Source organism: Coloeus monedula (genome assembly GCF_965178545.1).
Source record: "Coloeus monedula genome assembly, chromosome: 2".
Taxonomy (NCBI): Eukaryota; Metazoa; Chordata; class Aves; order Passeriformes; family Corvidae; genus Coloeus; species Coloeus monedula.
In genome coordinates, this window is record NC_138782.1 from 13,464,450 (window position 1) to 13,482,674 (window position 18,225).

At 53.6% G+C, this 18,225-nt stretch overlaps 1 protein-coding gene across 1 annotated transcript; it reads right to left on the reverse strand.

Moving 5' to 3' along the window:
* Nucleotides 1-486: 486 nt before the first annotated feature.
* PYGB (glycogen phosphorylase B) lies at nucleotides 487-18,087 on the reverse strand. Its single transcript, XM_082276817.1, has 20 exons — nucleotides 17,809-18,087; nucleotides 15,684-15,785; nucleotides 13,719-13,797; nucleotides 12,766-12,869; nucleotides 11,304-11,435; nucleotides 9,228-9,339; nucleotides 8,098-8,180; nucleotides 7,074-7,217; nucleotides 6,639-6,731; nucleotides 6,381-6,527; nucleotides 6,100-6,263; nucleotides 5,677-5,791; nucleotides 4,866-4,967; nucleotides 4,595-4,742; nucleotides 3,986-4,044; nucleotides 3,043-3,184; nucleotides 2,492-2,699; nucleotides 1,947-2,081; nucleotides 1,772-1,838; nucleotides 487-1,502 (listed from the first exon to the last, which is right to left on the reverse strand). Exons 1-20 carry the CDS (start codon nucleotides 18,049-18,051, stop codon nucleotides 1,350-1,352), a joined length of 2,532 nt encoding a protein of 843 aa, XP_082132943.1. The 5' UTR covers nucleotides 18,052-18,087; the 3' UTR covers nucleotides 487-1,349.
* Between the last annotated feature and the right edge of the window lie 138 nt (nucleotides 18,088-18,225).

Genomic DNA, 18,225 nt, shown 5'->3' on the forward strand with positions numbered 1-18,225 from the left:
CGTGTGGGGCAGGGCTGCAGTATGGTGGTGTGTGGGAGGTGAGCTGGTGCAGCTGGGACTGGGCAAATCTTTGTGGCTACTGCCAGTTCTGGGGGATTGATTCTCCTGGAGCCCAGAGGGTCTGTGCCCGTGGTGTGCCTGCAGCTGAGGCTCTGCTCCTCCCCTGGGAGGGGGGAGACGGGAGCTGCCTGTGTGATTTCTAGTTCAGGAGACCCTATGTGCCATTGGCAGGGCAAACCCAGCACTAACCCCCACCCCAGTGCACAGAGTCAGCCTGACATGGGCATGTTACCCCCCATGGTGGTGCCAGCACCCTGCCAGCTGCAGGGGACCATGAAGCCACAGCTGGGGAAGGACAGCAGCGATTCAGGCATCATGGCCTGAACTTGCTGCAACCCGAACCCCGAGATGTGGAGTAGTCACAAGTCAGTCCAAAGTCAATCCAGCAGGTGTTTGGGTTGTTTTAATGAGTTGGTGTCAAACAGGGCAGTACTGCTGCACTACACAGCACTATGGGTGTTAAACTGTGACCCCAGCACTGGGAGGGACATGTGGAGCAGCATGACCCTGCTACGGAGGAATGCCAGGGATGTGATCCATGTTCACCCCCTGGGTAGCAGCCAGCACACAGCTGCACCTGCGGAGCCAGGAGCCAGCAGGCTCAGCCACCCCACCTGGTAGTGGCAGGTACAGCCATCCCTATGCAGACCTGGAGGCTAAAAATCCCTGGAGTGGCTTGGTTACTGGGCCTTGAGTTAGGAAAGAGGTGTGGTAGGAGGCTACAGTAAGCTCTGTGGCAAGGAAGTGGCTGATCCCAGGCTCTCCTGCTTGTGGCACAGTGTTTGACATCGGTGCCTGCCCTGGGGCCTGCTGCTTTCACAGCCAACCTGCCTTCTTTAGGTGATACTGGGGAAGGGGATGGGCAGGGAGTGGCCTCTCCCTCCCCCAGCTTTGGGCCTGGCAGACCCCTGGAGGAGAATGCAAGACATGCTCTGTGTTAGCTGATCCTACTTGCGGGGTCAAGGAGGCCAGGCCCTTGCACACAGAGGGGAGGGTTTACTTGGAAAGCCCTTGTTAAGCATAGAGCACAGCCGTGGAAGACTTATCCATGGTCATCTCGCTAGAAGCACTACGCAGCACATGCAAGCTAGGTAGGTGCAAACACAAGGTCCTTTCTCCTGCCCCCCAGCTCTTGTTCCTCAGTCAGGGCTCCTCCTCAGAGCATCCTTCTACCCTCTGAGGGAAAGGCCTTGCTTCTGCAGAGCTGAGACCATGGGACTGGTGGTGCAATGCAGCTGAGGCCTCCTGCGCTGGGAGCATATCCCTCCTTCCGTCCCTTGGTGCTTGCATCAATTTCGGGGGATGTTGGGTGGGGGGATTGCTGTGGCAGAAGGCTCCACCCCCCAGATCTCACGGGCATACTCCGTGATGGTTCTGTCACTGGAGAACTTGCCCGAGCACGCAATGTTCCTGATGACTTTCCTTGTCCACTCGCGGGGATCCTGGGAAGAGAGGCAATGTCAGCACTCAGTTGCTCACCCAGCTCTGTCCTGGCTCGCAGCCTTGCAGGGCACTGGCTGGTTTAAAACACCGTGGTGTGGGGCTGCTGAAGCAGCCAAACCTGCCTCGCCCTGCCCCAGGGTGCCTGCACGCTGTGGTGTCCATAAGAAGGGCTCCACCGGAGCACACATCCCACTTACCCCCAGTCTTCCCACTGTACTGCCATGGCCAAAGACCCCATCCTTCCCGCTCAGCAGTGGCCATGTCTTACCATGAACAGCTGGTCCACTTGGCCTTGGCACTTAATGTAGGCGTCATAGTCTGCAAACACCTTAAACCTGAAACCCAAAGCAGAGTCCGGCTGGGATTTGCCTTCAGGGCAGGACAGACATCTTCCCCTGAGCAGGCAGGGCTCCCACTGAGCAGGGATGCTTCCCAGGACTCACCTGTCATGGTACATGAGCATGTTCACCACGTCCTTGAAGCAGCCGGGGTCTCGAGGGGAAAAGAAGCCGCTGCTGATCTGGTCGATGGCCTGGCGCAGCTCGGGCAGGTTCTCGTAGTACTCCCGGGCATTGTACCTGCGCCCAGCAGAGACAGCTCTGCCACTGCTGCTCTTCCTGGGGCCCCCACGTGTCTGGGGCAGGGAGGGCAGACAACGATGTGGTACAGCTCCTGAGTGAGGGGCCTTGCTCCCAGGGCTGTGTCCATCAGAGCACCCTGCTCATGGCTCAGACCAGGTGTCTGATACGCTTTGTGCCATGTCCCTCTCACAGCCACTGTGCTCTGGATGAGCTGCATCTTTGCAGCCCAAGGCAAAGGCTGCCTCCAGCCTGCTTTTTCCTGCTCTAGAGCTGCCCAGAGAGGAAGGTGTCCCTCCCAGAGAACATGGCTCTCCCCAGAGAGGAAGGTGTCCCTCCCAGAGAACATGGCTCTCCCCAGCAGAGCTGAGCTCTGTATCCCCATCAGACGAGCCCTGGCGTGCACCAACCCTTTCTGATCCAGGGCCTCCACGTCCTCCACCCGCATGCCGAATATGAAGAGGTTTTCTTCGCCTGCCTCCTCGGCCATCTCCACGTTGGCCCCGTCCATGGTACCAATAGTGAGGGCCCCGTTCACCATGAACTTCATGTTGCCAGTACCTGAGGCCTCTGTGCCAGCTGTGGAGATCTGCTGGGAGAGATCCGCTGCTGGGATCACTGCCAAGTGCAAGAGAGGTGGGAATTAATCCTTGGCACGTTGCAGCTCCCCACAACCAGGACAGCAATACAATCCTGGGCATTTGGCAGTGGCCCTTCCGACCTCACCCTCAGCCCAAACAGCACAACTTTGGGGCCAGAGCCAGGCTCAGCTTTGCCATGACCCCATGCAGCTGCTGCCACTCCTGCATGAAGCTGGCTTCCTGCCCTGTGTAGAGCCCTCAGGCTCTTCCTAGGGGACAGCCAGGTGTCCTGCCACAACTGCCTCTCAGGCCAGCCCGTTCCTGGGCTCAGCTGGGACATGCCCAACTTCTGACATGTGCTTACAGAAGACCAGACATACCCTTCTCAGCCAAGGATACCCGGTAGTTCTCCAGGAAGATGACCTTGAGCTTGTCCCCCACATAGGGGTCGTTGTTGATGACCTCACCAATGGATGTGATGAGTTTGATGATCATCTTGGCCATGTGGTAGCCAGGGGCCGCCTGAAGAAGAGCAGCCCAGAAATGGGGAAGGCTTTTAAGGAAGGGAGAGTGTGAGAGATGCCAATGTGGGGTCCTCAGTGCAGTGAGTCTGGGCCTCACCTCTGCTGTTCACATAGAATCACAGCATGGTTTGGCTTGGAAAGGACCTTTCAAGGACATCTAGTCCAACCCCCCTGCAATAAGCAGGGACATCTTCAACTAGACCAGTTGCTGAGAGCCCCATCCAACCTATCTTGAATGTTTCCAGTGATGGAGCATCTTTCACCTCTGGGGAACCTGTTCCAGTGGCTCACCACACTCATTGAAAACATTTCCACCTTAGATCTAATCTACATCAACCCTTCTTCAATTTAAAACCCCTATCCCTTGTTCTATCACAGCAGGTCCTGTTAGAACATTTGTCCCCATCTTTCTTAAAAGGCCCACTTCAACTACTGAAAGACTACAATAAAGACTCCCCAGAGCCTGAACAATCCTAATTCTCCCAGCCATGAATTAGGAAAAAAACCCTATTGGGACAAGAAGTCCTGAGCCACGGGGTAATAGTGATGGAGCCTTGCTCAGTCCAGTTAGTCCATGGAGGTTGCTGGCTAATCTACAGCAGACCCAGCAAAGCCACAGAAAGGGGACAAGAAGTCCTGAGCCACGGGGTAATAGTGATGGAGCCTTGCTCAGTCCAGTTAGTCCATGGAGGTTGCTGGCTAATCTACAGCAGACCCAGCAAAGCCACAGAAAGGGGACAGGAACCTTCCCCACCCACCCCCCGAGTCATGCATGCACAGAGTCTGGAATGCAGGTTACCTTTCCTCCGATCATAATGGTCCTGGGCACAAAGGATTTGGATGGATTACATCTGATGCCTGAAAGAGCAGGGATCTTTCTTCAAAATGTTTTCAAATTTGAAAGCTCAAATTTGATCTTAGAAAGAAAAAATTTTAAAATCTTCAGAACTGAAGATAAACTGGGCAGAGTTTTACTGCGTGGATCAGAGGCGGGCTGGGATCTCAGCCCATGTCACAAGGACCTGTCAACCTTGCAGGACCCCGAAGCCCAACCAGACATCTGCTGGAGCTGTGGTAGGCAAAAAATGGCCACAGAATCCTTGGGGATTCAGATCCTTGGGGAACTACTCAAGCCAGAACAATGCAGAACTCCAGTGACTTTGCCTCCCTTTGGGAGTGGGCAAGGGCCCCAAGTATACACTGGGAAATGGGGTCGTAACTTGCACCAGGTCAGTCTTGACACCTGCAGAACAGGTGTGGAGGTTACCTGGGCTGGAGAGGTGCGCTGTGAGCTTTTCCCCAGAGCTTTGTATGACCCTTCAGACACTCTGTCTTCCCTCCTGGAGAGAAGCCCTGGCAGTGAGAGGCTGGGGGACACCCCTTGCCTATCAGCCCAGGCAGGACTTACGGTTGTAGAGGGTGATGGCATGCAGGCAGTTCAGCAGCTGCCGCTTGTACTCATGGATTCGCTTCACCTGGACATCAAACATGGACATAGGGTTGATCTTCACCTTGTACTGCTCCTCCAAGTAGGCTGCAAACTTCAGCTTGTTCTCCTGGCAGAAAAATATGCGGAATAGGGATAGGTTCCCAGGGGCTTGCACCAGAAGTGAGCCTTTGCCGCTGGGATGTTCCTGGGAGCATGGTGCTTTTAGCCTTCTTCCCCCAGTGCATGTTACCTGCTTAACTTTTGCCACATCCCTGATAAAAGTCTCATTATCGATGAAATCCAGTAGCTTCTTCAGCTGGCTCAGATCTGTGACAAAGCCTTCCCCGATTTTCTAAGAGAACAAACCAGGAGAGGAATGTCATGAGACACTTCACAACTGCCCTTCCCCAACAGAGGTGCCACAGTCCTGTTGTGAACTGGAAGAGGCAGTGTGGCCAGGAAAAGGGGCACAGTTTCTCATGGTGAGGTTACTTCTCTGTGTCATAAAGAAGCCCAATGGAAACAGGGCACTTGCAAAACCTCAGACAAGCCTGCCTCTCTCAAGGAGTTTTAGCAGGAAGAGGGAGGATGTGTGCACATGTGCCAAGGCCTCCTGGCAGCTGGAGAAACTGATGGGCAGGTCACAGAGATACAATTAATTGCAGGATGATATTCAGCCATGGCATGTCCCAGTGTGATGCAAAAACCTGTGCTAAAGGGCCTGGGAAACAGAAGGGACAGAACTGGGGCTGGGACCCCATGGAAACTCCTTTGTGCCTATGAAGCTGCACACTTGTCCAGACAGCCTATGGTTGTGCCTGACTGTGTGCAGCCCCCATGAGGGCAGGAACCAGATACAGATTTCTGCAGCTTTTTTTGGCCAATTCTTCTTTATCAACTTTAAAGCCCAGCCAATCTCACACCTACAAGTACCACAGGCATGGTCCTCCCAGGCTGTCCCCACACAGCTGCCAGGTGTTAGCCTCAGGGCTGACCAGACCACAAGAAGAGGTGACCAAAGGGACACACTCAGCCCCTCACTTCACATGCTCCCCACTCACCTCAGCAATAACGTCAGCCAGTCCTGGGTTGCACAGCAGGAGCCAGCGTCTTGGCGTGATCCCATTGGTCTTGTTCTGAAACTTTTCTGGCTCCAGCTCATAGAAATCCTTGAACCTGGAACACCAGGGAGCTCTGAGCCACCCACCACCACCCAGAGCTGCAGCAGGGCCCCAGCAGTGTGTGCTCCTGACTCAGGGCAGGCTCTGTCAATCTCCCTGTAACAGCTGTGAACTCTCTGCTGCCTTTCACCCCCTTCCTCAGCTGTACTGCCAAGAGTTTCACCAGCTCCAAAGGGAGAGAGTCTCTCCAGCAAGGCAACCAAGCAGATCTAAACACCCAGCTTCCCCACCTAACCCTCTCCAGCTGGCAGGCAAAGCCCAGTGAGCAGAGAGAGTGCCTGCCCTGGGTGTGCCCCAACTCACACCGAGTTCTTCACGATGTCAGAGTGGATGCGGGCCACGCCGTTGACGGCGTGGGAGCCAATGACGCAGAGATGAGCCATGTTGATCCGCTTGCAGTCGCCCTCCTCGATCACCGACATCCTCCGCAGACGGTCGATGTCCCCTGGGTACAGAGCTGCCACGCGCTGCAGGCAGGGAGAGGGACATGAGTGACACAGCCACAGGACCTAGGAGCACTCCCATCCTAAAGGTGGTCACCCCAAGACCCCCGGAGTTCCCACAGCCTGGGACCCGCCCCTTACATCGAGGTGCATTTGGTTGAGGGCGTAAATGATCTCCAGGTGCCGCGGCAGCAGCTTCTCAAACATGGAGACCGGCCAGCGCTCCAGGGCTTCAGGCAGCACGGTGTGGTTGGTGTAGGCACAGGTCCTTTTTGTGATCTCCCAGGCCTGCATTACAGACAGCAGGTTAATGCACATCCTTCCAGGCCAGGAGGGAAAAGGAAATCCCACAGCTCCTTCCCCTGCAAGGTTCAGCAAGGACCTCCCTGCTCCGCTCACCTTGTCCCAGTCCACTTTCTCCACATCCACCAGGATCCGCATGAGCTCTGGTATGGACAGGGCAGGGTGGGTGTCGTTCAGCTGAATAGCCACCTGCAACACAGACTTGATGGTCTCAGTTCTGGCAGTGACACGACTGTGACAGTGTCCCACATGCTCAGGGCTGGGGTAAGCGTCAGCCCCAAGGTTCCTCTCATGACTCTCAAACCAGAAACAGACAGAGCTCTCAGTAACGGACCTATGCAAACTTTTTAAGTTTTGCTCCAAATTACAAATTTTTCCCTGGGAAAATAGGCCTGGAGATCATCTGGTTTACAGCCCAAATTGCCAGGGTGTTTGTAAAAATGCCCCCCACTTCGTCCTGAGTGTCCTGCTCTCCCTCATGAGAGGCAGGTCTGGCTGAAATTTCCCTGGACTCTCTGCCCATGGACTCACCTTGTCTGGGAAGGTTTCAAAGCATGTTCTCACAGGATCTCGGCAGCCGAATTTGGAGGACTTGAAGCGGCGGATGATGTCCTGGAGGGTGGCAGCCACCACAAAGTACTCCTGCTTCAGCCTCAGCTCCTTGCCTTCAAAGAACTGCAAGTGGGGGCACCACATCCATCAGAGCTGCAGCTGCCATCCCCACCTGGCAGCCAAAGCCCTGGAGATGCTCCTCTCCACCCCGAGGGGCTTCCCAACAGGCCTCACAAGTTTTGCCTTGTCTGGCTGCTGTGACACTCCTCACCAGGGCAAATGTGCATGTTTCTCACATGTCTCTGATGGGGACAGCAGCTGCAGGGACTCACAAGGGGCATGGCATCCCAAACAGCTGCTTCCAGAGCAACAGAGCCTGCCACATCCGTGCTACTTCTGCAGAGCCAGCACAGCTCCCTCCCTTGCGGCAAAATCCTTTGCAGGGTTTTTGGACAAAGGATTTTGGGTTTTCTGCAATAGCCAGAGTGTCTCTGGACACACCAGTTGCCTCCCACACCATGCTTCATGCTGGTCTATTTTAAAACACCAGCAGGAGCAATAGGGTGTGGGGTAAAGTGCAGGGGATTAGCTTTTCCAGCACAGATGCCAATCCATGACTAGAAATGAGGGCTCGTCCCTTCTGGAACCAGTGCCCAGTGGGTGATTGGCCTGGGACAGCCCCTGCAGTGAGAAAATCCCTTGAATTGTGGATGGAAATGAGACCCCACTGTGTAAACTGACAACTGCCTTCAAATTGAAGGAGCAGGGAACAGAGCAGCTATGTCATATGGGCCAGACTCTTAGCTGCCATCAGTCAGCAAAGACCCTCTGGAACCAGCAGAGCCATACCTGTTCACTGGGAATTATAGGGACAACCTGTTGTATTAAACCAGAACAATAAACACCAGATGGCCATGACCTTCCAGTGCTTGCAAACAAGGAGATAAAACTGCAGGAAGGATGATTCTGAGCAACAGGGAAGAGAGGCAAGAGAGTCACTCACGTTATCATTTGGGTACAGGACTCTGGATATGTTTTCTGCCAGGTTTCTGTCCAACACTGCCTCGATGTAGTCACCCATGTTGACTGCAGAGAGAGAAATACACTAAGTACTGCAGCAGCTGTAGAGATTCAGGCAGGTCCCTGACACGACACTTCTACCTCTTCTCTTGCAGAGAGATTTTGTAACAAGAATATTCAGTTTGGTAATAATGGAATAGGATGGGAATGTACATGTGTGGAGAGCACTGGAGTGACAGGAGGAGATGGGATAAGAGAAAGGCAGATCTCCATGTGCTTCACAAGACACACATATTGAGAAGGACAGGCAAAAACTGAAGGCAGACAGCAGCCAGACAAGGCAAAACAAGGAAGCGAGTGAGCAGCCATCTTGCCTGAGAATGGAGGAGAAATGGGTCTGGGCAGAGAAGCACAACACCATAATCACACTCAACTGCTGAAGGGTTCAAAAGGCTCATCAAAACCTAGCTCACAACTGCCAGTAAAGAACTGAGTAGACTCAAGGGCCATCACCCCATATCCCACACAAGTTCTCCCAGCAAGGCTGCATGGACACACACATCTCCTGCCAGTATGGAAGAATAAATCAAATCTGTCCAATCTAAAGCCTTCCCCTTCTGTGACAGCCTAGCATTGACATTTGGTGTGTTAGTTGCCCTGTATCTGCTCTTCAGCACTATAATTAGAGGTTGCAAGATGCACCTAAAGCAAACCAACAGTAGGATGGGCTGTGCTGCTGTTCTGCTTCAGCACTAAAGGATGATGCTGCACAGAAATGACCCTCCCTGGAGAGTCTGCAGCTCATTTGGTGACGTAGGGAATCCAGTGGCAAGTGGTCTGTCACTGGGGGAAGGCATAGGGCAGGTTGTGAGAGCATGACAAGTGTGATGGGAATGGAAGGAGAATGGGTGGGTGTTCTGGTGTATAAGGGCTCTGGAAGCAGTTGTGGGGTAGTGTGATCCATGGATGTGCACACAGTGCTGTGTTTTGGAGCTAGCTATGAGATAAAGACAAAGCAGGCCAGATGTGAAGTGCTGTGCCAGGTGCCATGCACAAAGGGACAACTGTGTCCCAGACTGGCCAGAAGAGAGGCAGTGGAGGGACAGCACTTACATTCCTGGAGGTTGAAGTCGTTGGGTGCCTTGGCAGACCAGAGTCTCATGGTGTTCACAGTGTTGTTCTTGTATCCAGGCACTGGGGTGTCATAAGGCATGGCAAGGACAACCTGCAAAAGGACAGTTTTCCCCTCTGATTACAGCACAGTGGCCTCAGAGGAGGTGGGAGAGCGGCTGAAACCTCTGCAGGGAGAATCCAGAGGACAAAGACAAGTCCTGGCTGTGGAAGGAATACCCACCTCACTAAAATACACGTGCTGACCTTCCTACACCTGTACCTTCCTATAACTGGGGTACCTATCAGAGCACTGAAAGCACCCTCAGCTGCCCACTGTGATTCTGTCTGTGCTGGGGTAGAGCCAGGACAGCTTGGACCTTTGTGTTTCCATCTGGGATTAACTCCACAGACTGAATCCTGCCCATTAGCCTTCTGCAACCTGCCAGGACCAAACCCTACCACTCCAGCACCATTTCCAGAGCCATTCACCCAATATTCAGGGTTTGTTGAACCTGCCTGGATAAATCCACTGAGATCTCCAGCACCTGAACTGAACATGAGTGTGAAACTCTTTGTGCAGTTTCCAGATGATGCTTAAGCCTCAGGAGGGTGCACACATGGCTACGGGGAGTAACCCTGGAGCTCCCAGCTCACACAGCAGGGAAAACCTGGGCAGATCATCAGAGCACGTTGGTCCTGAATAGCCTCTTTCTGCTGGCATCAGCAACACCTCCCCTCTGGGGAGAATCAGCTCAGGCTCTCCAAGCTGCTGTTACCAGCTCCGAACATGGAAGCAGGCAGGGAGCCTGCCCAGGGACTGGGGCACACATCACATAAACTCAGCTATGCTATATTTGGAGACTTCATCTTTGGCTTTTTTGAACCTTTCCAACTTGTTCCCTTAGCAGCACTATCTGAAAATTTACCTCCTTGTAGGAAGCAGTGTTTGGGATCCCTGAAACCCCAGACTACCAGCAGGATCACAAGAAAGGCATGATGAAATGCAATGGCACTTGGTCCCCAAGAGGATGCCTGCTGCACTTGGGGGCCAGAGAGCTCTGGCACGGTGCCACCAAGATGTTCACTGTGCTGGTGCTGTGGTGTTGAACCCCTGCACTGTTATCCTGGCAATGGCCTAGGTCACTGCACAGCCTCTGACAACCAGAAATAAAATGCTGTATTTCTCCTCTGAGCAGGCCCAGGTGACTCTAACTGAGCTTCAGCTCTTGGTGCTGAAGGGAATGGCCGGGCTCTGTGACCGTGAGCTCCCCAGACGAACCGAGCTGGTTCATCAGGCTGAGAGACCTGATGAACATTATGGAAACAAGGCTAGGTCATCTCCCTGAACCACAGAGAAATTAATTGTCCTTCCTTCCTCCATCCTGAGCAGAGATTACAGAGGAGAGGCTGAAGCATCTTTAGTATTTTTAATAAACCTGTGCCTTCATCAGCTGCGAGATGGGAAGGCACCTACGATGCATCAGCCTGTGCCTTGAACAAGCAGGAGCTCCTGAAGTACAGCATTACCTCCTCAACTGTGGGAGAGGCTGAAGGAGTGTTTGTGCCCCATGATGCCACAAAACAAGGCCTCCACGCAGACTGGAGACTAGAAACCACACCTCCAAGACCATTGGGCTGCTCTGGGAAAGAGGAACCTGCTCTCATGACAAGAGTTAAACACCCATGGGATTGCTCCATGCCCCTGCACAGCAGCAGCACCAGAACCACCTGAAAATCCACAGGGTGTGAGTGAGCAGTGGCCAGGAGCAGGGTGGAAGGAGCCTACACTTCTCCTCCAACATAAATCCATGCAAGACTGGGGCTTTGCCCTGGAGATCAATAGAGAAGGAGGCCCCAAGCTAACTGAAGTTGCTATCCTCCTTTCTTCTCAAATCTTGCTGCAACAAATCAACAAAAATTTTTATTTCCTCAAATCCCCTAGTCTACCAAGTCACCTTCCTAACTAGGTAGCAGAGAGAGAGTTTGGCCAGTCTGGGAGAGAAGCAAAGCCTGAACACCTCAGGTAGCCCAGGGTGGCTACCCTCCCCATCCCAGCAGGGAGACAGATGGTGGTACCTGGGTGTCGATCCACTTCACCCCGTCGGGAGTGTGCTCCACGCGGCCGTAGAAGTGCACCGGGAGCATGTACTCGGGGCGGGCCTTCTCCCAGGGGTTGCCGTAGCGCAGCCAGTCGTCCGCCTCCTCCACCTGCAAGAGGCACACGGGCTTCAAGGAATGGCTCGTGGCTCCAAGTGAAGGCTGAACATGGCTCTTTGAAGGGAGACCAGTTTAAAAGCAAAGCTTCAGCAAGCTGGCTTTAAAAATGGGTATGTAGAGGCCTCTAGAGGATAGCCGGGCTTTCCAAAGCTTGGATGACTGCATCCCAGCTGGTATAAATAAATCAGCCTCTACAGACTTTGCAGCACTGTTCAGGTTTAAGCCATCCAAACTGCACAGACCACTGCACTCAGTCTGTCTCCAGGCCTTTACATCCAGTTTGACTGTGGATATTGCGGAATATGTGGGATGTGGGACCCACTGGTGCTCTTCCTGGCCACAAGCCACACCCTGTACACCGGGTCTTGTTAACTGCTCTGTCCTCTGCCAGACAGGGTTTCTCCTCTCAGCTCACAACTGTGGCAATGGGAGCAAAGTGAATCCATCAGAGCCACGTAGGCTGGTATTATCCAGAGATGCTTTGTATCTCCAGGCATTTCTCTGCTGTGGGGGGAGGGAAGTAAAGGAAGGAGGAAAGTAAAGGAAGGAGGAGATAGTGGGACAAGGAAGGGCAAGGCAGGGGGAAGGGCCACAGCCCGGCATGCCACCACCCCTGTTCTTTTTTAAGAAACTCGAAGTCAAATACAGGGGAAGCTTTCCCCTCCCTGTTTTCACCATTTATGGGGCCTAGCATTGCAGCTTCTTTGTGGAGAGAGGGAGGAAAAAACAACCTTCAAACCTCTCATCCTCCCTGACTTATGGAGAAGTATTTTAAGAGGAAAAAGGTACTTTATGCTCCAAAGCAAGGTAAGTCACCAGCTGGAAACCATTTCCTGACATACACTAAGGAAAACTGCTGGCTGGGGCAGTTTTTCAGCCTATTTTCACTTGAAAATAATATGATCACTAATGCTACAGGAAAATCCCTGTTTAAGCCCTGCCTGCCACAGACCCAGGGAACCCACAAGAGCAGCTATCACCCCAGGCACTTGCCTATGTTCCATCATGATCAAAATCCTTTGCCAGACACCTTCCTGAGGTCCTTAGGCACACCTCCATCCTTAGTCTGACTGCTTGCTGACTCACTGCCAAGTTGGATGGGACTCTGGGGTTGTTGCAGCTGCACTGTGGAGACTCAGGCAGGGACACCTCTGGCCTCAGACATGCCCTGTGGCTCAATTCCCACATCATCTTGCCCAGTGACAGACTCAAATGCCCAGTTTAGGAGCAGCTCAAGGCACCGCAGTTCATTTTACGTGTCCAGGCCTTGTCCACAGCATGAAACAGAGGGAGAAAGAGGGACCTGAGTTTGCCAAGTTACCTGCCAGCCATCAACAATCTTCTGGTTGAAGATCCCAAACTCATAGCGGATGCCGTAACCGTAAGCTGCCAGCCCCAGTGTGGCCATGGAGTCCAGGAAACAGGCTGTAAGAGTCCAGGAAACAGGCTGTAAGAGTCCAGGAAACAGGCTGTAGGAGCAGAGGACAGGGACACTACAAAGAACCTCACTCCTTGCTGCACTTGCTTGTGTGCACAGAGATGAGGAACTCCCACAACAGTGCTGCTGGAAGTGTTTACTACTCAGAGGAAACCCATGTGCAGAAGGCACACAAGGAGACAGTCTGCAGCAGGACTCTGTGTGGTCACTCAGGTCCTGCCGAGCGACCACAAACCCCCAAAATTGTTGGTGACAAGGACAGGTCACCAAAACCCCCAATCCAGCCTTGTTGCAGTGAGAGCTCTTCTAAACTTGCCCTGCTCTAAGCCTGTCTACCCAGTAAAGCAGAGCTTCTGACACCAACCTGCTGCACCACTAGCTACTTAACTATTATTGCTTCCAAAGGAAACCCTTCCAGCTCTCAATCCAGGCAGTTCTGGTAAAGATCAGCCCCAGCATTTACTCCACGCTGGGGAGCTCTCATCTCCAGCTGTCCCACTGGACAAGCAGACTGAAATAGCAGCCAACAATCTGCCTGTGTGAGAGCTGTTGAGTGCCTCTGAGAAGTGAGAGATTTCACGGGGAGGTGAGGAGAAAGGCTCCCGACAGCCTCTTCCAGCCGCAGCCCTGCCTGCTGCACTGTGGAACACACACCGACAGCTCCGGGCTGCTCTCACTGGGGAGGGGATGTTTCTGGCCAGCCAGGAGCAGGCAGGAGGGTACCACACTGCTGAAGGCCTGTGGGGCAGATGCCAGTGGTGAGGGTGTGACAGCCACGCCACCCTGGGTCCCCACACACTCTGCATGAGGAGGGGGCTCCCCTCCCCCTGCATTACCTGCCAGCCGGCCCAGGCCTCCATTTCCCAGCCCAGCATCTTCTTCAATTTCTTCCAGCTCCTCCAAGTCCAAACCCAGCTGTTGGGGAAGACCACGGCAGAACATGTCACCAAACAAACCCCATGTCCTGAGCTGCTCTCTAAGGAGGGCAAACACATCCCAAAATCACCCATGCTGAGGGAAATTAAACCCACAAGGTCTCCGTATCCCTCCCCACCACTCCCCACAAAGCATCTCACCAGCCCCTAGTCCTTGGGCAGCCCAATTAATTGGAAAACAATTAATTCTATCACCAAATGTCGCTTTCCTGTGAAGAAGGTTTCCTTAGAGACTTCAGACAAAACACTCATCCCCTGGCAACCCTTCAGGTCAGGATGTCCTTTGACCAAACCCGACATTGGAGACACCATGGGGAGAATGGTCAAGCCAGTGTGCAAGGGACCCCTGAGTCCTGCCTGGGCAGGGGAGGTCATCCCTCTGCTCGTGCCCGTTGAGTCCTTGAGGAAGGGCATGGCCAGGCTGGCAGCAGTGACTGCAGCATTCACCATCACTCTCTGTGCTTCCCACATCCTGCCCAGCCTGCCACTGAGCTCCTTGGCTGCAGTCTGTGGCTGGAAGTGGTTGCCTGCATCTCTTGAGCCATTTGTTCTATGGCCTGGGAGTCCCTGCCAGATGAAGGCTAAGCCTGCCAGGAGCAAGGACTCTCCAGGAGTCCAGAGGTGCAGACTCTCAGAGTCTGGTGCCAGGGGGGACAGCAGGGTGTCAAGCCAATACCACAGCTGCTCCCCAAACTGTTTTCCTAGCACTTCAATTGTCTGCAACCACCAGATGGGAAAGCCTCATGCACAGGATGATGGGGACATAAAAACTGAGACAAATTCTCTCAGTGACAGAGCCATGCTAGATACAAGACCTCTGAACCAACCTGGCCACTGGCCATGATGAGCTCCACAAGCTGGAGGCTACAGCAAAGGAAACCTCCACTAGCATGTTGGGCCAAATCTGCACTTGGAAAGTGTCTTGCAAAGGAACTTAGAGGATGCTCCCTGAAGAAAACCAGCCTGCCCTCTGAGGCATTGATACCTCAGAGAGGAAACAGGTGCCTCCCTGGAAATCCCTTCCTATCTCTTGGCAGGGAAAGTGCTTGCCAGGATATTTCAGCAGCAACTGTAGTACCTCATTTTGAGACACAGTGGAGTGCCCAACTTCTGCTAGAAAGTGTAACATGGATCAATCTGGTGGGGCAGAGGGAGTACAGAGGGGAAGCTGGGAGAAATAAAGCCTTTGGGTGAGAAAGCCAAAAACCTCACATTCTGTCAAAAAAGGTCACGGTGCTGTTGCAGAGACGTCTGCAAATAACCATGTAAGTAAGTAACCATGGCCTCACATTAGTGATTGCCTTGGTGATACCCAGCTGAGTTTTTTTCCAGATGGAAATCATCTGAGGACATTTTACTTCAAGCAAATCATTTCCTTCCTTTCTCCCTTCCCATCAATTAACTTCTACTTGGCAGCACTGCTGCTGTGCCTGTGTACCTCCAGTGTATGAACCGTAATTTGGTGTTTTGCTGCTCCAGTCTCCTCTTCTGGCCCAGACTCTCCCACTAGACTACATCTCCTGTGATAAAATATCATCTCTCCTACTAATGGAAAGCTCTTTGCAGCCTGTGACTCCCATGTCCTTTGGGATACTAGGTGTTGTTTTCAGTATACACTTCTGGGCTCTTCCATTCACTACAGGGAAATGGTGGTTTGAAAAAAAATGTACTCCAACTCCAAGGCATCCCAAGCCCCCCCACCACTGTCTTCTCTAGGGAATGAAAAACACTAAGACAGAGCCAAGCTTCATTTTGTATAGTCCAAATAACACAACATTCTCAGGCAAAGCCCTGAGAAACAGATACTCAGCCCTCTGTGTGGAAAAGTTTAGCCTCAGGGGGACCCTGGTATCCCCAAGACTTTACCTGGTAAATGGCTTCGTCACAAGCATTCTGCAGGCCCAGGTTCACCATGGTGTTCTGCAGAGTGCGACCCATGTAGAACTCCAGGGACAGGTAGTAAATGCGCTGAGGAGGCAAAGCGAGACACTTACACACAGCACAGCACTTTGCTTTCACCAAAGCTGCTTAAAATCAAGAGCAGACCCAAGCATTTTCCAGAGTAGGGATGTCTTCCCAGACTGGCTTTTGGCGCCTGCTCCTGAACACCACGCACCAGAGTTGTTTGTCAGAAGAATTTCATGCGGGACGCCGGCCAAGCCTCCACCACGCATTCCCTGCCAACAGCCTTCTATAGAAAAATCTCGCTGCCTGTTAAGTGTTTCCCTAATTAACTCAGGGCAAGTATTATCTAGGATGCTGAATGATATATTTATACACTGTCAGGCTCAGCTGAGGTGATGTTTACGCTGGGCTTTTAAAGCTTTCCCATGCTAGGCTGAAGCTGATCCAGTCTCCCAAAAGCCAGAGCAAGCCCCCTGCCCCATGCAGGCTGGCTGGGCCAGCACCTTCCTGCGAGCAATTTTCCAGCACTCCCATCTCATGGGTCCTCCTGCTCACCCCTGACTCAGTTTCATGCCCGTTTCATCCTGTTGAACAAGTAAATTGTCCCATAGGTGGCAGGGTTCCTGGCACGACTGTGCAGTGACCTTCCAAGTTTGAGAGGAGCCGTGTCTGTGCCGCAAATGCTAACGAAAGCCTGTTTGTGGGATGAGGAGCAGGCTGTGCAAACTTTTCCCCTCACTCAAGATTCATCACTGTGGATACTTTTATAAATAAACTGGAATTTTTAACAGAGCAATAACCTGACTTCAAATTGTGCTTTCCCCTGAATCTCTTTCCACTGTAGTGTGGATTTTTCCCCACTAAGCAGCAGGATTACCCACTCTGCCACCTCTGCTGGGAGCTCCCTGGGGCTCATCAGAAAGACTGAAATCATCGCACATAAATGCTCTGCTCCTTTCAGTCTCCTGCAGGGGCACATTTCTGGTGAAAATCTAAGTGTAGAGAAAAGTAAGCAAACTCAGCCCAGGCTCCTCTGAGCCTTTATAGGATCTGTACAATCCCTTCTGTTGGTGTTGCAATACAGATCAGGGTGCACTTGTGTGAGTTAGGATAAAAAGGAGAGTCCCATGCAACAGTGTAACTCCCCAGTGTCTGCAGCCATTGTGTTGTGAAAGTGCACTTTGTTTCTTGTTTCATGGCAATTTTCATAATCTTGGGGAAAGAACTGACTCAGGGAGGTGGTTGTCTGCACCCTGGGAAGGTATGTGCCTTTCTCAGTACATACTTGCTCTCTGTGGCACCCCAGTCAAGTGCTGGATTGGGTCTTAATTCAAAAGGATTAGGGCTGAATTATGTCTTGCAGCCCCCAACACCTCCAGCATCACTGTCCTGACTTGGCAAGTGGGGAGGAGCTTGTCTGGTTTTCACCAGCAAGAAACTCCTCTCCAGCCTCAAAGCTGAGCTGCCTGCATGTTCTGCAGGAGTGAAGTCAGGACATGGAGGGGACACCACTGTGGCAGTGTGAGTGCAGGACGTGACCGTGGTGGAGCGTGCAGAGGAGCTGGCAGCAGCAAGGCCCACGCAAGAACATGCTCAGAGTGGGACCACAGGGGACATGGCTGTGACCAGGTGCAGGGGGACACAATTATGAAAGTGTCTGAGGGGGAGCAATGCTGCAGCAAGGTTCATTGGAACAGGACTGCAAGAGTTTACGGGGACACAATCACGGCGAACTGCACAAGGGACATGGCTGGGGTGATGTCCGTGGGGACACAGGCCTGGCAAGATGTGTGTGAGCGACATAGATGAGGCAAGGCTCATGGGCACACAGCCACAGCAATGCCCACAGGGGCACGGCCACAGCAGGGTGTGTGTGAGCGATGCAGGTGTCATGATGCCCGCAGGGAAGAAATCATGGTGGGATGCATGAGAGGCACGGCCATGGCAAGGGGCCCCACAGCCAGGTGCACACAAGGGACAACGCCCCTGGGTCACACCCGCAGTGACACCGGCCAGGTAGACCCGGAGACACCCTTGGTGAAGGCACAGCCGCCCAGCCCCGGTCCCTCGTCCCGCCGCGGCTCACCTTGGGGTCCCGCTCGTAGTAGTGCTGCTGGGTGCGGATCCAGCGGCCCACCAGGTGGTCGCGCACCGTGTGGGCCAGCGCGAAGTAGTAGTCGCGGGGGGTGGCGACGTTGCGGTCCTTGACGAGGGTGAAGTGGAGGTGGCGATTGAAGCTCTTACGCACCTCGGCCACGTCCCCCAGCCCCGCGATGCCCCGCACGCTGATCTGCTTCCGACGGTCCCCGTCGCTCAGCGGCGCCGCCATCCCGCCGCCGCCGCCCCGCGGGCTCCGCCGCCGCTGGCGATGCCTCCGCCGCAGCCGGGGCCGGGGCAGGGCCGGGGCAGGGCCGGGGCCGCCGCGCCTGCGCCTCCTCCGCCCGCGACGAGGCGGGGCCGGCGCCGCTGCCGGGGCGGGCCGAGGGGGACCGGGAGAGCGACT